At 44.3% G+C, this 16,007-nt stretch overlaps 1 protein-coding gene across 1 annotated transcript in view; it reads right to left on the reverse strand.

Moving 5' to 3' along the window:
- IPPK (inositol-pentakisphosphate 2-kinase) overlaps window positions 1–16,007 on the reverse strand; it is a 47,982-nt gene that overhangs the window by 17,270 nt on the left and 14,705 nt on the right. Inside the window, exons 5-9 of the mRNA XM_065879675.1 lie at window positions 14,728–14,849; window positions 13,242–13,331; window positions 5,063–5,121; window positions 4,588–4,660; window positions 849–1,128 (exon numbers count right to left, since the gene is read on the reverse strand). Of these exons, the coding sequence (XP_065735747.1) occupies window positions 849–1,128; window positions 4,588–4,660; window positions 5,063–5,121; window positions 13,242–13,331; window positions 14,728–14,849 (624 nt within the window). The remainder of the gene's footprint in view (window positions 1–848; window positions 1,129–4,587; window positions 4,661–5,062; window positions 5,122–13,241; window positions 13,332–14,727; window positions 14,850–16,007) is intronic.

Consider the following 16,007-nt stretch of genomic DNA (forward strand, 5'->3'; position numbering starts at 1 on the left):
TAGGAAGCTGTATGGCAAAACAGTAGCACCTAAAATCCACGCAGGAGCAGGGCTACCATCTTCCTATGTCACACCCCCACGGCCATCCTCAGAGGCTCTGAGAACCCACAGGGATCATCAGCACAAAAACTGAATAATTTGAATCTTCCTGGTTGGCCCCTCAAAATAAGTTCCTGGCTATGGCTCCGCATGCCACATACTTGAGTGTGTTGTGGAGCCCGCCAGCAGGCGACCAAAGATGGCAAACGAGGAGGCCATGAACATTCATGGCAAAAACCCAAATCAGTCACCGGATCGCCCTGAAGTCTGGAGGCCCACTGAGTCAAAGTCAGCCCACAGCGAGTCTGTGAGGAATGGGGCCTTGAGAAGGAGGCACCCAGAGCCACAGGTCCCTCACGCCTGAGTTCACAACTTGTCTGCAAACTGCCACCCACTGAGGCCACCCACCTGCCCTAAAGGGCCTTGCACTGTGGGACTGAAACATTCCGGGCCTCAATTCTTCCCATCTAAGAAAAAGGCCAAGGAAAACCTATCCTCAGGGTTGCAATGAGATGGAACAGGACAATGTAGAGAAAACACTCAGCAAACCACAGAGGATGCACAGATGTGTGGGACGATATTTAGGGAAAACCCTATAGCCCAAATATATGCTGCAACTTATAAACCCAGATAAGAGATGAGAAAGGCAGTATCCCCACCTGGGGCTGAGAGACAGGGAGGCCCAGCTTTGGGGAGCCCTGACAAGACTGAGGCTGCTCCCACAGAAGCTCCGTGAGGCCAGGCAGGACCTTCGCAGGCCATGCCACAGGCTCTGCTCCCCCTGCACCCAGCCCACCCACCAGGCCTACCTTGGCAGCGCAGGCTCCTGCTGAAAGGGCTGGCTTCACAGACGGGTGGGCCCCGCAGCCCAGGCCCCGACCTGAGGGTGCCCGCCCGGCCCTTGTCCGAGCCACTCAGTAGCACCCGTGTGATGACACGCACCAGCTCCCGGATCACGGCCCTTGTGCAGTGGGGCCCACTGGCCAGGCCATTGGATGGGAAGAAGAATGGCTTCAGGTGGTGTGCAAGTTCACTCCAGTCAGCCACAGGGCTGCGGGCATCTTTACAACCATAAATCAGCTCACCATTCTTCAGGAAGGGAAAGAAACAGGGAAACGTCAACTCCAACAGGCCGGTAGGAAGACACCTCCGTCCCCATCCACTAGACAGGCCAAAGGACCGGACATTTTACATGCCCCCATTTGGGGTCTCCGCATACTGCAGCCCTCTGGGGAAACCCACCCTCATGTACCATGTCACTGACCAAGAGAAAAATCCCACTGGAACATGAAAAAGGAGAAAAGTTCTCAAGAACCAAAGATCAGAGCCCTGGGCCTGAGATACAAACCTTCAGACCAGAACACCTGGGATGTTAGCAAGCTCAAGCAAACTCGGCCCAAAGCACAGACTCCCAAAGGCCCTAGCCTGTTACGCAAGAGGCCAAGTGACACTACTGTGCTACTGAGGGACACACGGTGTCATCTGACCCTGAGCAAACTTCTCAGCCAGTGTGGACATCGGCCGCCAGCATCCCAGAGGGCTTCTGTCCTCTGCGAAAGACTAAGCCAGGCTCCAGCCAGGGTGGGTAAGGCCAACAGCATCACTAGTATAGAAATCTTCATCTTTGAGGCCATCCTGCCTTCTAAAACCAAGTCCAGCAAAGAAATTCCTTATGGCACCAATGTCCCCAGGGCTACATGAAAGGACGCTCGGTGGGTACAACCCTGTGACTTTTACAGGGGTCTGTGGTATCTAGGAGGAAAACCCCTAAGGAAATCCTGGTCCCCACACCCTGGGCATCAGCCAGTCCCAGGGGAGTGATGAATCCCTTGCCCCTAGTTTCCTTGTCTGTGAGACAGCGTGGTCAGCAGCCTCCAGGTAGGTCCCCAATGGCCCCCATCCCTTGACACTCATAATCTGTAGTCCTCTCTGCATTGTGGAGGTTTGGTCTGTGTGACTGAGAATACGAGCAGAGCAATAGCATACCCCCAGCAAGATTAAGTTATAAAAGATGCTGTGGCTTCTGTCCTGATGACTCTCTTCTCAGATCACAGCAGCCACACTGAGCAGCCCCGTGGAGTCCCACGTGGCCAGGAACTAAGGCCTTCTGCCAATGGCTGTGGCGGCGCCATCCTAGGAGCAGAGCCCTGGCCCCAGCTGAGCCTTCATATGGGATGCAGCCTCAAAAAGGACCCTGAGCCAGAACCAGCTATGCTGCTCCTTAATTCCTGGCCACAACAACTGAGATGATAAGTGGCTGTTATGCAGTAGTAGATAATACGATGAGGACGATCCCTGCTCCGCCCCCAGGTGGCAGATGGGGGTCAATTCAACCCAGTGAGAAGTGTGGACTGGACATTCCTCCCTCAGCAAGTCCCCGGGATTCAGCAGCATGATGCCTCCCCTGGGAGGCCCCTGTTAGCACCATCAGAGTTCACAGATGTGGGTGTCCAGGGAGATGGGAACACAACTGTGGCCACTGCTGGCCAAAGGACCAGGGGAAACCAACAAGAGATGCTGACCCTTGAGATGGCCTTACAGAGGGAGGAGGGTGCGCCAGGCAAAGGAAAAGCAGGAGCTCCCAGGAGGAAAGCAGGCCAAGATGAAGTACCAAGCCAAAACCAGTCAAAATGGGTTGCAACCAGGAGGTAGGGCCAGAGTTTGGCTTGCGGTCCAGTGCAAGGGCAGTCTTGGCCTACCGTGAAACTCTCTCCTCCAGGCCCATAAGCAGTTGAGTGACCCCTGGACAATAGAAGGTCTCTTCTCCCCAGTGTCTGGAATCCAGGTAGATGGGCATTTTACATATACAAATATGGTTGCTCAAGCACCTCATGTGACATTTGGCAGAGAGCTATCGTCTTGGGCTCTGTGACAACCCCGCATGTCTCCCACATCTCACAAGTGTCCAGTATTAGTGGACAGAGCCACAGACGGAGTCTGTGAACGACATTCGGACAGACAAGGAGAAGGCTCCAACAACAGAAAGCACGGTGGCAGCACCGACCGTGGCCCAGGAAACTTCTCCACACATGGAATTTCACAACAAGGGAAGGCGTGAGCTTCAGAACCAGAGAGCTTGCTCCTGAGGGATACTGGCACTTGCAATAATGTACTGACTTGCTCCGGGGATTATTTTAAAAAGCCATTCCGTGTCACTTCTTTTAATCCATCTCTTTTGAAACTATTATCTCAACCTCTGGATTTTCTTCCCCCAGCTGAGTTCAACAGAAGCAGCAGATAGCCAGGGTTCTCAGTCCCAGGTCCCAGGCCCCAGGACAGGTCAGCTCATCCAGGGGCCAAGCCAGACTCACCACTCAGCTTAAGTGTGGGCCAGCCTAGGCGGGGGCAGTCAGAAAAGGGTCCATTTAGGACAAAATGCCAGCCTCATTATAGGTTCCAAATAAATCCCCAGATGAAAGGGAACTTATCTTTAGGATTTAAATATACAATTCCTGAAGTCTTTATAAGATTTAGAAATAAAAACTGATTTTAAAATGTCCTCTTTTTCTAGATTTGGGAAGGTGGAGGCAGACAAGGTAAAGTTGATTCACTCTGACCAGATTTTTGAACCATGGGGGGAAGCAAGGCAAGAATAGGCTTCCCTCCGAACTTCTCTGTGCCCACTTCTGAGGGGCATCCAGTGTGCAGAACAGCACTATCCACACGGAGCAGGACACAGAGGGCACAAGGCTGTCCACATCCAACAGCCCTGCTACTCCACACAGATCCAGAGGCTGTGAACCTGGAGCCTGTCACAAACTCTCGCTTATATGTCATACTTAATAAGAAGATAACCAGGACGGGGGGCAGTCAGTGGTAAGCAGAAAAGGAGGTGACCAGGGGGATCCCAGGGGACACATTTCCAACACAGGCCACACCAAGCCCTCCTCCAGATCTGGGCCCCTCCTCCCCTCTCCCCACACCCCCTCTCTCCACACTCCTGTCCCTCAGCCTCTCCTCCTCCTCCCACTAGCAGCAGGCCAGGGGACCATAGGGCCTCAGCAAGTCTGGTCAGGGTGCCGGCAGCAGGTGGCAATGAGGAAGCAGAAGGTACCAGTGCCAGATGGTGAATATTCTGCATGCAGAACCGTTCCCACGATCAGGATGCAGGACTCTGAGAACTCACTAATTGACAAGGAGATCCCCAAATTATAAGTTCCCTAAGTTACTCGGGAGGAAAGGCCACCCTCTAGGATGCCCTGCCCCAGCTCCTGCTCCCATCTCAACCACACAGGCTCCTGGGACACAGTCAGGGCCATCTTTCTCCAAGAACCAGAGTCAGGGTCTATGTGTCAAAGGAGCCCAAGGCCACCCAGTGGTCAAGGAGTCACCATCACACATCCCAGGAGTCCCAGGATGACATGCCCATGAAATGAGGCTTGGAAAAAGGACCCAAAGTATCATGCTAAGCCAGCCCCAGCCCAGATGCCCTCATCTGCAAGGTCACAGAGCCCTGTAAGGGACCAAAGCACCATGGGTTCATCCAGCTCAGTTCAGACACCAACAGGCTCCACCCTAAAAGTGCCATAAGACAGAAGCAGCTCTTACCTTAAAGATCTTTAAGTTGTTCTGTGCCTCCTGTAACAAGCTTTTCAAAGCAAAGTACATTCTCTGTTTATTTCTGAAAAGAGAAAGTATTATTGACAGAATTAAAGCAGACTTTGCATTCACCTGCCCGTGGCTCAGGGGACATGCCCAAGAGCTGCCACTCGAGGTCTCTGAGCTTTGCAGATTAAGGAGCTGCATTCTCCCCAGCCCTACTCAGAGAGGCACCCCCATCCCTGCCCCTAATCCCCACCCTGCTCTCTGCCCCTTCCTCTGGCAATACCTTCCCAGCCACTGGCTCCCACAGGTAATCTGCAGGAACCTATGGAGGCAACACTGACCCTAGGCAAGAACCCTGGGCCCTGCCCAGGGCCCTGGCTATCTGCAGTCAAGTAGCCCCCATTTCACAGAATGCGGCCCACTCCCAACCCCCGCCAAGAAAGGCAGCACTAGGGACAAAGGAGAAGTGTTCGCTTACCCTGAGTAGAGATCAAGGGGACAATATTTACTTATCTGCTTCCACTTCCCAGTTGCTACCTGTTAAGAAACCACCACATGGTATCAATGAGTGGACTGGGGGAGCACTCCAACTCTAACACACAAAACAGCCCAAGTGACTGTGAGATGACCAAGGCAGCTGAAGGGCCCAGCAGATGACACCACCTCCAAGTGCACATCACTAGCTGGGGCAGGGGGCTTGACTGTGACCCCAGGAAATTTCGGCCCTCCTCTGAGAGCCTCACGTAGCTGCCAGCCCCTCCACATGAGCAGAGAAGTGGCAGCAAGCACCTTTATAAAATGACATGGCTGAATTTTGGTAATCAGATGAACAAATCTTTACAATTATAATATCCAGGAAGGGGAGGGTGCACCCAACTAGCAATTTCATGTTGTCAGCGAGAAGATAAATTGGTACAACCTTTTGAAAGGCAACTTGCTGGTTTCCATCAAAATTTTAAATGTGCGTGCCCCCTGATTTGGCAAATGTATGAGGAATCGCTGGGTCAAGGATTCACTGCGACCTAACTGTGACAGCAAGACCTAGAAACAACTAAATAAATCAAAGGACATCTGCTCGTATGGGCCAGGACACAGCAAGCCACATGTTGAATGAATAAATAATATGCAGCCACTAACAGAAAGAGGCAGAGCTCAAAATCACCAATATTTATTCAAGGAGAAAAGCAATTGGCAGAACAATGTATATGAAATCACTTTTGCTTTAAAAAAAAAAAAGGATATGTGTATCTATACATGCATGTATCTAAATATGCATTGAAAAAGCCCTGAAGGATACACAACAATCAATCTCCAAGGATTATTTAAGTGACAAAAGCAATTAGCAGAACAATAACTTATGGCAAGACTCCATATTTGCTTTATAAAAGTGTATGTGTGCACACATGCACGTGTGAGCACACATGAGAATATGTGTATGGAAAGGCATCACCTCACTTCCACTTGAATAACACGTATATTTTTGTTGGCACAGAAAGAAGTCTGGAAGGACATGCAAACTGACAACGTGAGTTACCTCTGGGAAGGCAGGAGACCTAATTCATAAAATTACATATTTTAACAATTAAACAAGCAGGTACTATTTCATAGCAAAAAAACCAAACAAACAGTTCTTAAAAATCCATCATAATCGCAACAATGAAAACTATCTCCTAAAGGGAATGGCTCACATACCTTCTTTTTCCTAAGAGCCTAGAAAGTTATAACACCACAAAGAAAAGATGGACTAAGGACCTCTAGAAATTCTCTCCCCCATAAGGGCAAGGAGAAAACTGGCAAAAACAGTCAGGATCAAAATTTTCAGAAACCAGAAAATTAACCTAAGGCTTACAACAATCTGGAAAGTATTATACAAGAAAAATGGCCATATCTAAATAAGAACAGTGAGCTATGTGGCACTTTTAATGCCTTATTCTTACCCCTTCTGTCTAGCACCAAGGGAACCCTAAAAACCAACATCCCCAATCACAGTGAAAACAGAAGTGTGGCATGTGGCAGCCACTGGAGAAGGCTAAATGGTGTAGGAGCTTCTCCAAAGCCTCATTTCCAGAGAGTGGTCATTATTTGACCTGTCTCTTGGTTTCCTGTCTTCACTTACTTGACTCAGAGCTAACCAATTACAAAAGGGGCATTTTCGGGCTTCCCTGGTGGCGCAGTGGTTGAGAGTCCGCCTGCTGATGCAGGGGACACGGGTTCGTGCCCCGGTCCGGGAAGATCCCACATGCCGCGGAGTGGCTGGGCCCGTGAGCCATGGCCGCTGAGCCTGCGCATCCGGAGCCTGTGCTCCACAATGGGAGAGGCCACAACAGTGAGAGGCCCGCGTACTGCAAAAAAAAAAAAAAAAAAAAAGGGGGGGGGGCATTTTCCCCCAGGGACATTTGTGAAAAATATTCAGAGGCAACTGTTTAACTTCATGACTTCCTGAGATACTGGTTAACAGTTGTGGCAAACAATAGGCTAACCTAAAACTAAAAAGAAAAAGCAGAGGAAGGACATGTACACAGGGCTTTGAAAAGCTCCAGTATATCCTGGGCATCTAGGAGGCCATGCACAAGCTCCAGAAAGACCTGAAAAGGCCACCACCTTCTGGTGATCTGAGGCTCTGCAGAAGTGAAGGCTAAGGCAGAGTTGCAACTGCCCTGCTAAGTGTTGATGGCAGGCCCCAGTGCACACACAGAGCCCCTCAGTAATGCCTGGGAGACTTAATGGTATCAGGCATTTAAGAAATCTCTGTTAAACCATTAGCTGCTCACCTAAGCTAATGAAGCATCAGAGGCCACAAACAACAAAGAACAGACTTCTCAAACTTGGCAAAGAAAAATCACAAAACAATAACAATTACAACAAGCAGCAACAATAAATCCTAGAAAGGTTGTAGAAACTGATTTCCAGAGTGGTCATGTTATATTACTTAAAATGCCTGTTTTCAACAAATCATTACAAGACATGCAAAGAAACAAAAACGTATGGTCCATACCCAGGAAAAAAACGATCAATAGGCTGTCCCTGAGAAATTCATACATTGGACTTACTTGACAAAGACTTTAACTCAACTATTTTAAATAAGCTTTAAGCTAAAGGAAACCAAGGACAAAGAACTGAAGGAGACAAGGAGAACAATGTATTAACAAACGGGATATTAATAAGGATAGAAATTATAAAAAGGAACCAAATAGAAATTCTGTCATTGAAAAATACAATAACTAAAATGAAAAAGTCACAAGAAGGGCTCAACAGCAGATCTGAGTAGGCAGAAGAAACAATCAGTGGATTTTAGGATAAAGTCCAAGAGTTCCACACCTAGACACATCATAATAAAACTGTCCAAAGACAAAGAGAGAGAGAATCTTGAAAGCAGGAAGAGAGAAGTGACTCATGATGTACAAAGGATCCTCCATAAGATTAACAGTTGATTTCTCACTGAAAACCATGGAGGCCAGAGGCACTGGGATGGCATACACAGTGCTGAAAGAAAAGACTATCAACCAAGAAGTCTTGCCTATAAAATTATCCTTTCAAATGAAGCAATAATTAAGACACTGCCAGATAAACAATAACTTTAAAAATGTGTTGCTAGAAAACCTGCCCTACAAGAAATACTAAAGGGAAATCTTCAGGCTGAACTAAAAGGGAACTAGACAGTAACTCAGATCCACATGAAGAAATAAATGGCACTGGGTAAAGGAACTACATAGGTAAGTATAAAGGATAATATAAATATATTTTGTTTGTAACTTTTTTCTTCTACCTGGTTCAAAAGACAGAATGTCCCCTGCATGGCATAAGGCAATTATTATAACTGCATAAGGCAATTATTACAAATCTGTATTGACAAGCATACAATGCATAACGATGTAATTTGTATGACAGTAACAGCACAACAGAGCGGGAAGGCAACAAAGCTATATAGGAGCAGAGCTTATGTATACTGCTGAAGTTGAATTGTTATTGAGTTAGATTGTTTAGGTTAAGATGTTAAATCAATAGGTAGAACAACTAGACAGAATATCAACAAGGAAGTAGAAGACTTGCACAACATTATAAACCAACTAGACTTAACAAATATCTATAGAACACTCCACTCAACAACAGCAGAGTATATTCTAATCAAGTAAACATGAAACATTCTCAAGGAGAAACCATATGTTAAACCACAAAACAAGTCTCAATAAATTTAAAAAGATGACTCTGCAAACTCAGTGGAATGAAACTAGAAACAAATAATAAAAGGAAATTTGAGAAACTCACAAATACATGAAAACTAATCAATGAGTCAAATAAGAAATCAAAAGAGCAGTCAGAAAATAAATTGAGATAAATGAAAATACAACATAACAAAATTTATAGGAGGCAGAGAAAGCAATGTTTAGAGAGAAATTTATACTTGTAAACACCTATATTAACAGGAAGAAAGATCTCAAATCAATAACCTAATTTTCTACCCTAAAAAACTAGAGACCAAACTAAATCCAATGCAAACAGAGAGAAAGAAGTAGTAGATTAGAGCAGAGACAGATGAAACAGAGTATAGAAAGGGAAAATCTGAGAAAAGAAACAAAACCAAAAGTTGTTTCTTTGAAAAGATCAACAAATATGGCAGTCCTTTGGCTAGACCAAGAAAAAAAAAAGACAGGACTCAAATGACTAAAACCAAGAATGAAAGAAAAGACATTACTACCAACCTTGCAGAAATAAAAAGAATTTTAGAGGAATGCTATGAACAATTATATGCCAACAAATTAGATGAAATGAACAAATTCTTAGAAACATACAGCTACCAAAACTGACTCAAGAAGAAACAGAGAATCTAAACAGACATAACAAAAGGCTGAATCAGTAATCAAAAATCTTTCAACGGGGACTTCCCTGGCAGTCCAATGGTTAAGACTTCACCTTCCAGTGCAGGGGGTGCGGGTTCAAACACTGATCGGGGAGCTAAGATTCCCACATGCCTTGGGGCCAAAAAAACAAAACATAAAAAACAGAAGCAATATTCTAACAAATTCAATAAAGATTTTTTTTAAATCTTTCAACAAAGAAAACCCCAGGACCATCTGGCCCATCTTTGCTACTGAATGCTACCAAATGTTTAAAGAAGAATCAATACCAATACTCAAACTCTTCCAAAAAACTGAAGAGTAAAAGATGGAAAACACTTCCTAACTCATTCTATGAAGCCAGTTATTACCCTGGTACCAAAACTAGACAAAAGCATCACTAGAAAAGAAAACTACAGACAAATATCCCTCAAGAAAAAATCCTCAACAAAAACTAACAAACCACATTAGCAGCATATTAAAGAGATTACACACCTATCATCAAATGGGATTTATCAATCAAATACAAGTGTGGTTCAACATATGAAAATCAATCAATGTAATACATCATATTAATAGAAAGAGGAAAACAACTCATGATCATCTCAACAGATGCAGGACAAGCATTTGACAAAATCTAACATTCTTTCATGATTAATAAAAACAAAACAAAAAAACTCTAAAAGAACATCTTTCACAAACTCACAGTGAGAACATTACATTCAACAGTGAAATTCTGAAAGGTTTACCCCTAATATCAGGAACAAGATAAGGATGCCCACTCCTACTATTTCTATACAATATTGTACTCATAATTAAAAACAGAATTACCATATGATCCAGCAGTTCAACTTCTGGGTATATACCCCAAAGAATTGAAAGCAGAGTCTCAAAGAAATATTTGTACACCCATGTTCACAAAAGTGTTATTCACAATAGCCAAGAAATGGGAGCAGCCCAAGTGCCCATCAATGGATGGATGGATAAACAAAATATGGTATATACATTCAATGGGATATTATTCAGCCTTAAAAAGGAAGGAAATTCTCACACAACCTACAGTATGGATGAACCTTGAGGACATTATGGTAAGTGAAATAAACCAGTCATAAAAGGACAAATACTGTGTGATTCCACATATATGAGGTCCCTACAGTAGTCAAATTCATAGAGATAGAAACTACAATGGTGGTTGCCAGGGGTTTGAGAAAGGAAGAAATGTAGAGTTGTTTAATGGATGCAGAGTTTCAGTTTTACAAGATGAAAAATGTTCTGGAGATGGATGATGGTGACAGTTGCACAACAATGTAAATGTACTTAATGTCAATGAACTGTACACTTAATGGGTAAGATGGTAAATTTTATGTCATGTGTATTTCATCACAATTAAATATATATATTAAAAAATCAGTTGTATTTCTATGTAATAAACAATCTGAAAATGAAATTTCTAAAAATTCCATTTACAATAGCATCCCCCAAAATAAAAAATTTAGGAATAAGTTCAACAAAAGACACATAGATTTATAGGCTGAAAACTTTATCACATCGCTGGAAGAAATTAAAGACCTAAATAAATGGAAAAACATCCTGTGTTCACAGAGTATTAATACTGTTAAGGTGGCAATACTTCCCATACTAATCTGCAATACGTTGGAATCCTTATCAAAAATCCCAGGTGCTGTCTTGGAAATCGTGAAGCTTAAAGACATCTAAATTGGAAAAGAAGAAGTAAAACTCTATTCACAGATGGCATGATCCTGTACATAGAAAATTCCAAAGAATCTACAAGAACGCTACCAGAGCTAATAAATGAATTCAGCAAACTTGTAGGGTACCAGATCAACACACAAAAATTAGTTGTGTTTCTATACCCTAGCAATAAACAAACCAAAAAGGAAATTAAGGAAGCAATCCTACTTATAACCACATTTACAATATTCCAAAATAATAAAATACCTAGAAATAATTTAACCAAAGTGGTGAAAGACTTGTACACTGAAAACTATAAAATATTGCTGAAAGGAAATTAAAGAAAACCTAAGTAAGTGGAAAGAGAGCCTGTGTTCATGGATTATAAGACTTAGTATTGTTAACATAGCAGTACTACCCAAAGTGACCTATAGATTCCTGAAATTTCTGTCAAAATTCCAAAGTCTTTTTTGGCAGTTATGAAAAATCCAATTCTCAAATTCACATGTAATTTTAAGGGGCCTCAAATAGCCAAAACAATCGTGAACAATCAATCTTGAAAAAGAAGAACAAAGCTAGAAGACTAACACTTCCCGATTTCAAAACTTACTACAAAGCTACAGCAATCAAGAGTGTGGTACTGGCATAAGGACAGACATACAGACCAATAGAATACAATAGAAGGCCAGAAATAAGCCCTCATATATATGGCCAATAGATTTTTGATAAAGGTGCCAAGACCATTCAATGGAGAAATGATGGTCTTTTCACAAGTGGTCCTGGGAAAACTGGATATCACGTGAAGTTGGGCCCTTACCTAACATCAAATACATAAACTAACTCAAAATGGATCAAAGATCTAAACATAAGAGCTAATACTACAAAATTCTTAGAAAAAAACATATGGGAAAAGCACCATGACCTTAGTTTAGGTAAACATTTCTTGGATATGACACCAAAGGCATAGGCAATGAAAGAAAAAAAAGACAAATTAGATTTTATCAAAATTTAAAACTTTTGTGCAACAAAGGACACTATCAACAGAGTAAAAAGGCAAGGCAACCAACAGAATGGGAGAAAATATTTGCAAATCACATATCTGATAAAGAAATTAACATCTAAAATAAACAGAGAACCCCTAAAACAACTAAAAAACAAACAACTCATTTCAAAAACAGGTGAAGAATTTGAACAGACATTTCTCCAAAGAAGATATACAAATAGCCAATAAGCACATGAACAGATGCTCAACATCACTGTTAGAGAAATGCAAATGAAAATCACATGAGATACTACTTCCTATCCATTAGGATGACTATAATCACAAACAGGGACAATAACAAGTGCAAGCGAGGATGTGGAGAAACTGGAGCCCTCATACATTGCTGGTGGGAATATAGAATGGTGCTATAGCTGTAGAAAACAATCTGCCATTTCCTCAAAAAGTTAAACAGAATTGCCCTAAGACCCAGCAATGCCACTGCTAGGAATATACCCAAGAGAACTGAAAACAGTGAATCAAACATGTACATGTACACGCACATTTATAGCAAAATTATTCACAATAGCCAAAAGGAAAAAACCCACATGTCCATCAATAGATGAATGGATAAACAAAATGTTTCCATACAATTGAGTATTACTCAGCCATAAAAGAAATGAAGTGCTGATAAATGCCACAATGTGTATGAACCTCAAAAATATTATGCTAAGTAAAAGAAGAGAGTCACAAAAAGCCATAATTTGTGTGATTCCATTTATAGGAAATGTCCGCAATAGGCAAATCCACAGAGATAGGTGGTTGCCAGGGGTTGGCAGGACAGGGGGTGACTGCTAATGCGCACAGGACTTCTTTTCGAGGTGATGAAATGTTTTGGAATTAGATCGTGGTGATGGTTGCACAACCTTATGAATAAACTAAAATCCACTGGATTATATATTTTAAAAGTGTAAATCTTAGGATATGCAAATATCTCAATTAAGAAGGAAAAGATGAACATGAAGTACTTTTGAAATAAAAAGTAAATCATATCTATGTTTTATTTTACTCCTCTGAAAACTCTAGGTGGCCCAGCCATTCACCACAAGGCTCTGTGCAGGGAGGGAACCCAGCTGGTCAACTCTTCTCACCTTGAGGTGCTGGTGCATGCAGTAACGACACACCTTATGCTTCATCTCATGCGTAACATCACTGGAGAAAGGAATAAACCCACATTTTGGCTGCAAAATAAACAAGTAAGGAAGAAAAAAAGCTTAGGGAGAAAACACATACCTTTAGGTAGACATATAACTACAGGATAATGAAGTGCAGCTCCCAGGAGAATCAGCAAGTGTTAGATATAAACATTCCCAAAAGTTGCTTTTATCTTCAGTCCCCAGTGGGAATTGATGCCTCCCCCACTGCATCACATAAATATCTCTTTGCCACTAGAGAATCCAAAGCCAGAACTCTCACTGGGGAAGAACAGTGATGCCTCAATTGCTAGCTTGACAACAAAGAGTAGCTTTGTGTTTTCATCATAGAACAAGACTGGAAAGACTCTAGGAGTGCAGATCTGCCACACACTCCAGCCCCAAGAAGAAGAACCCTTGGTCCCTCTGATAAGAATGTGTGAAGGGGAAGGTGCCCATATGGTGGCTGCTGGGCTCCCAGAACATCTGAAACTCTAGTTGCCTTTTAAAAGCCATGATGTCTGGGCACATACAATATGAAAGACCACTGCCTAGCGTCCGGGCACTGAAGATCACACTGCTCATCATTTGTGACGCCTGAGACACTCATCCTCTGCTTGGAGAAGCAGAACATCAGTCCACACTGAACACCCATGGATGTGAATGCTCAGGGCCAAGAGCATGACCCACAAGTCACCACCAGAGGTTTGGAGGAAGGTAACAAATAACAAGATATCTGGCAGGCTTCTTGAGGGAGACTCAGGTGGCCACTCTGGACACTGAGCCACAGAGCTGAAGCAGCGGCCTGGTCCTTATCCAGCAATCACTGCCCTGCACTAGACAAGTGACATCTTTTGTCACCTCCTCCTGAGGATCCCTGCCACGACAAACCAGGGCCTTGAGAGACACAAAGGCTTCTATGCCTCCTGGAGGTCTCTCCTGAGCATTCTCCTGAGAAGCAAAGGAACAGAGTGTCACCCAGTCTAAAGGGTGGTCCTCAAGCTGAGCCCTTGGAGCATGGCATGCAGTGTCACCAAGCAGCCAAGCAGGCACAGCTGGGAAGGAGGTCAAGAGAGGCACTGGCAAGCTGCACCCTCCAAGGAAAATAAGCAGAGTGGAGCCCATGCTTCCTTCTGGTGGCCATCGGCTAGGGCTTGTCCCTGGCTAGTTCCCTGTTATGACACCTGAGAACGAGCCTAAACCTGGGGGTCTGGGAAGCCATGCCCCTCAGGTCTGGCCAGGGTAAGGAACCAGAATAGCACGGTGCAAGAGGCACGCACAGAAGAAGCAAGAAGTAAGCCTACTCTCTGCGAGTTGGGGGGCTGCCTAGGTCATGGGGCCCAGCATGGGCAAAGTGCACTCCAGGCAGATGACTCATAGATTTACAGTCTGGACCCACCTTTCCCTTTTCCCCCACACCATTTCCCCCTTGACAGAAATTCACCTTGATCTCTACACACAGAATCGGCCGGTGCTCTGCAAAATGGTAGGTCTGAAGTCTGGCTAAATTGGGAAGGCACAGAGCATAACCACTGAGAGTGTCCAGGTCCTTGTCACAGCGAGATTCTGGAAAACAGAGCAAGGAAAATAACTGAGGATCAGTGCAAGAGAGACAAGATGACTCCATGGCAACTTGGACTCCTGTTGGGGAAGGATCAGCCTTGCCCAAGAGAGGGCTGGCCTTGGTCTCCACTCTTGAGAGGTCACCTCTAAGCCTTGGGATGTCTTGCCTGAGGAGTTTACCTGGGGACCTAGAGTCACATGAGTATAATGCTGTGATCTGTGGTAGGAGTTTGGGGCCTATAGTATCAGCTTGACCTCCAGAGGGGCTGGAGGCTGAGGGCAGCCACACAGGTGGTCAGCTGTGTCTATATGCCCAAGCCCCAGCAAAAACCCTAACCCTTCTTATCTCAGCTGGTTTTAATCTGTGCCCCTTAGCTGTAATAAGCCATAACGATGAGGATAACAGTTCTGTGGGTCCTTCTAGCAAATTATCAGACCTGAGATTGGTCCTGGGGACCCCCCAAACTGCAGCTCTCATGAGTGAGGGTGATCTTGGGAACTGCTCCCCAATTCTGTGACTCCCTTAACCCAGGAGCTCAGAGAGGAAGGAGGCAACAGCCACTACCTTCCTTTTAAAGCTTCCTTCAGAATACACAAACACCAATATTTCCTCAGCACTGACTGCTAGAAGCTATATTGTAGACAGTCACATAAGATATGGCCTCTTGGTCCCAGGAGAAGTCAGCTTTCCTCCTTCCACATAACAAGGCTGACTATGAGTCATTATTACAACAGGGGACGGTCTTATTACTGTTACGTCGTATAACTGCCAATTATAAAACGAATGACACTGTGTGGCACTAGTAACTAGATGGCAGAACCACAGCAGGCCTCAGTCTGTCTTTGTCTAGATGGGGAAAACAGAGCCAAGACACAGTCCAGGCTTTGAACAAAGCTGCTGCCTCGTTCCCCTTCGTTGGTCCTCTCCATCCATGAAGCCCTGCTCCTCACTGCTCCCCAAACTGAGGGCTCCAGGGCACAGCATCCCGTTTTCTTTCATTATCCTAATCAAACATGAAAAGGATTTTATATTGACTCACTGCACACCCTGACTGCCTGGCTGTGCTTTAGGAGGAGACATTTCACTCCTCAACAACACAGATTTTACATCTTTGCCTCTGACTGTGACAGGAAAAGCTTTGACATGGTTACTGTCATTAT

This window comes from Phocoena phocoena, chromosome 6 (genome assembly GCF_963924675.1).
Source record: "Phocoena phocoena chromosome 6, mPhoPho1.1, whole genome shotgun sequence".
NCBI classification, from domain to species: domain Eukaryota; kingdom Metazoa; phylum Chordata; class Mammalia; order Artiodactyla; family Phocoenidae; genus Phocoena; species Phocoena phocoena.